The sequence below is a fragment of the Dioscorea cayenensis genome, chromosome 16 (genome assembly GCF_009730915.1).
Source record: "Dioscorea cayenensis subsp. rotundata cultivar TDr96_F1 chromosome 16, TDr96_F1_v2_PseudoChromosome.rev07_lg8_w22 25.fasta, whole genome shotgun sequence".
NCBI lineage: Eukaryota > Viridiplantae > Streptophyta > Magnoliopsida > Dioscoreales > Dioscoreaceae > Dioscorea > Dioscorea cayenensis.
In genome coordinates this window covers 13333469-13336762 of record NC_052486.1, presented here as the reverse complement: position 1 = coordinate 13336762, position 3294 = coordinate 13333469, and the positions used below count along the sequence as shown (strand labels likewise).

At 40.6% G+C, this 3294-nt stretch overlaps 1 protein-coding gene across 1 annotated transcript; it reads right to left on the bottom strand.

The window, feature by feature from the left end:
* Nucleotides 1-274: 274 nt before the first annotated feature.
* LOC120278523 (cation/H(+) antiporter 15-like) lies at nt 275-3069 on the bottom strand. Its single transcript, XM_039285301.1, has 2 exons — nt 2803-3069; nt 275-2674 (listed from the first exon to the last, which is right to left on the bottom strand). Exons 1-2 carry the CDS (start codon nt 3067-3069, stop codon nt 275-277), a joined length of 2667 nt encoding a protein of 888 aa, XP_039141235.1.
* Between the last annotated feature and the right edge of the window lie 225 nt (nt 3070-3294).

Below are 3294 nucleotides of genomic sequence, written 5' to 3'. Positions count from 1 at the left end.
CTTTTTTCTCTTAATACTAAATTTTTTTTTTTATAATTATAGGTGCACACTATTATCACATGTAACTCCATGGAATAGCTACTATACTTAATCCAAATTATGTGATAAATCGTGCTTGGGCGAGGTTAGCAATAATGAAGAAAAAGAATAGTTTTTGATAAAATTGGATGGTTTTGATTTACATTGACTCTACAATCCATTTCTTTAACAACAAAGGATGGAAAACAAGAAGAACAAAAAAATATTGTTCAATTTTTCTAATTGGTTGCTAACTTCACACCCTTGCATCCCAATCTACATTACTATCCCAACTATGTGTGCTAGGCTGATGAACTTGATTAAGAGAACTTGTGCTTTTGTGTTTGGGGCTCTTAATCACAGGTGCTACAACTGCTGAAGAAAATATTTGGAATGATGAGGATCCTTCAACATTATAATGGAGCACTAATACCGATACCACCCTTCCCAATTCTGACGATGCTAAAAAGTCCCCAATTGGCCCCAACTCTTGGGACACACTAATTTCATCCAACACGTCTGTCAATATGGTCATCTTTCTATTTCCCTTTCCAACAATAAATAGATCGTGGATGCTATCTATAGACCTAACGGCCTCCATTGTTTCCTCGCTATTGTTAATCACTTTCTCCATGTACACCACTGTCTCATCCCTTGCATTATTTAGTCGAAACTCATTTACAAAGTCATCATCCAATTGTTGCTCCCTCTCAGCCTCAACATTGATAATTCTCACTTCATGTTGGGAGGTCTCATGCTTCTCGGATTTAGATATCACTCTAGAGTTTGTCATTTCTCCAGGAATAAGTCGAAGAACAGTGAGGCTAATTCCTGGGTGGCTTGCCATTCGCCAAGCATATGCAAGTGCCTCACGATCATCAACACCACCTAGAAAAATGACTGCAACATGACGAGCCACATGATGCCCAGCCATTGCAAACTTGGCAGTCCCTCCAAGGCCACGATCTATGAGAATACCCACGGTGCATGGAGCATAAGCTAGGACTCGTTCATTAAGAGAGCGAATGGATGGGTTGGTGACCTCGAGCCCTCCACCAAGTGATTGCTCCTTGTGGAAAGGCAGGATAATGAGAGATACATGCTTATCCCCAGCAATAGCACATATATCCTCATTCATGGATGTATAAGGGGACATAGCAGTGATAGGTTGAACCGAGACACCACCAGCATGTTGCTCATAACTTTCAAATGCAGAAATAATGGTTTCAGATTGTGCTTGGCCTCTAGTTCTACGTTGGTTTTGCCCACCCTTTGGATTCATATTATGAACAATGAGCATGTTTGTGGCACGACCAGTAAGCTCCATAAGATGAAGAGCGTATACAAAGATTGGTGATCGCTTGGTAGGATTGGATGCTGCAAGAAGACCAATGATTGATGGCACATTGCGAACTGCATGGATACATGCTAGCATCCGGAGCTCAGTATCTGGCTTAGACTTTTGTAGATTACGTCTCTTGTATACGAATTGTCGTTGCTTCCATGGCATTTGTAGCATGGACACCATTGGGGACACTATTATTGTTATTGCTACTGTAATGAGCACCATCATTGTTAGTACCTCTGTAGTGATGAGAGCTCTGTCCATTGCAATATAGAGGACAAGCATCTCAAAAAACCCCTTGGTGTTAGCCAAAAAGCCAAGGCAAAGGCCTTCAGGCATAGACATCATATACACAAGCCCAACAATAGCAGTGGCGACGAACTTCATCACACTTGAAATGATGTAGATAGCAGCAATCTTATAAATCTCACTGGTAATATCAAGTGAAGCCTGGATTAATGTATATATGTTTGACTTTAGTCCGATTGCGCAGAAGAAGATAGGAAGCATCCAAGTGTGGACGAAGCTATCTACATTATCAATAACAGTAGAAGATAGAGGACTATCTGGTATAGCAAGACCATAAATAAATGCTCCAAACACAGGATGAATTCCAATGGCATCAGATACCAAACTAGCTATCAAGACTCCTCCAAGGACTATGCTCTGATGGGTGGTGCTTGGAGCCTCAGCGTCCATTGTTTGTCGAGCAAGCCAAGATATTGCAGGACGCACGACTAGCAAGCAAAAGGTTGTAAATATGGCGGCCATAACAATTACCAACAAGATAGCCCATGTAGGGGAAGATGGCAAACTGCCTATTGGTTGAGGATGATAAATCTTCTTGTTAGTGATGGAGCAAAAGAAAGCAAAGAAAGCCCATGAATATGCATTACTAAAAGTTGAAGTCGATGTCGCAAACTGGCCAACTTCAGTATGGAGAAGCTTAGTGTTTGCTAATATACGAGATAGAATTGGAGCTGAGGACATAGACGATATAAATGCAGGTAGAATGTGGTGAGAATAAGTAAATTCCTTATCAGCAAAGTAATAGCTAGACATGGCAATGGCAGTGATGAATGGAACAACAAAGTTGACACTGGCGATCAAGCAAGCAGTCCTTCCAGCCCTCTTAATAGCAATAGCATCTGTACCAAGGCCAACTAGAAAGAAGAAGTATATGATACCCAAGTTGGCAAAACTATCTATCATGACAAAATACCTCCCTTGGAATAATACACTTCCCAAGTTAGAAACCTCTGGCACCAACTGAATCCCTGCTATCCCTGAGGGCCCTAACAAGAAACCTCCCTAACAAATTAATATATACACAAAACATGTAAGTCTTTTTCTTAAAAATTCTAAAAAATAAAATAAAATTTAGCTAATCAACTCATTGACTTTTCTATTGGTTAGACCGATGGATAAATAGAGAATACCAATATCTCCGCAACAATTCTGGGTTGACCAAGAGGCTTGAGTGCGGCAATCAGGACATGTGTTATGCTGACCATAATGAGTATCTGGATAACAAAAGCTAGAAGAGGAATATCGAACAATGTCATGTTCTCGGTGAGCATCCCATTAGAAGTGATTGTTCTTATAAGAATACAATGGAAGAAGCCAAAGGTATTCACACCACCCAAGGTTGGATCAAATATGCTTGTCCGATTTACTGTTAGCACTGTCGTCTCCTCATCCCTCATCTCTTTTCCCCTTCCCTTTGGGTGACGGTCCTATGAGAAACCGCACACCTAAGGGAGGAAGGAGGAAAGAAACTACCAGATGAGGATGCAGAGACAAGGAGATAGAGAAGAAGAAACTAATAAATGAAATTGGTTTTGATACCATCCTTTAGAATGGATATATATAGATGAGTATTTGACCTGTTCCATGAGATAAATAGTTGGTGTTGCGGTGAGGCTAGATTT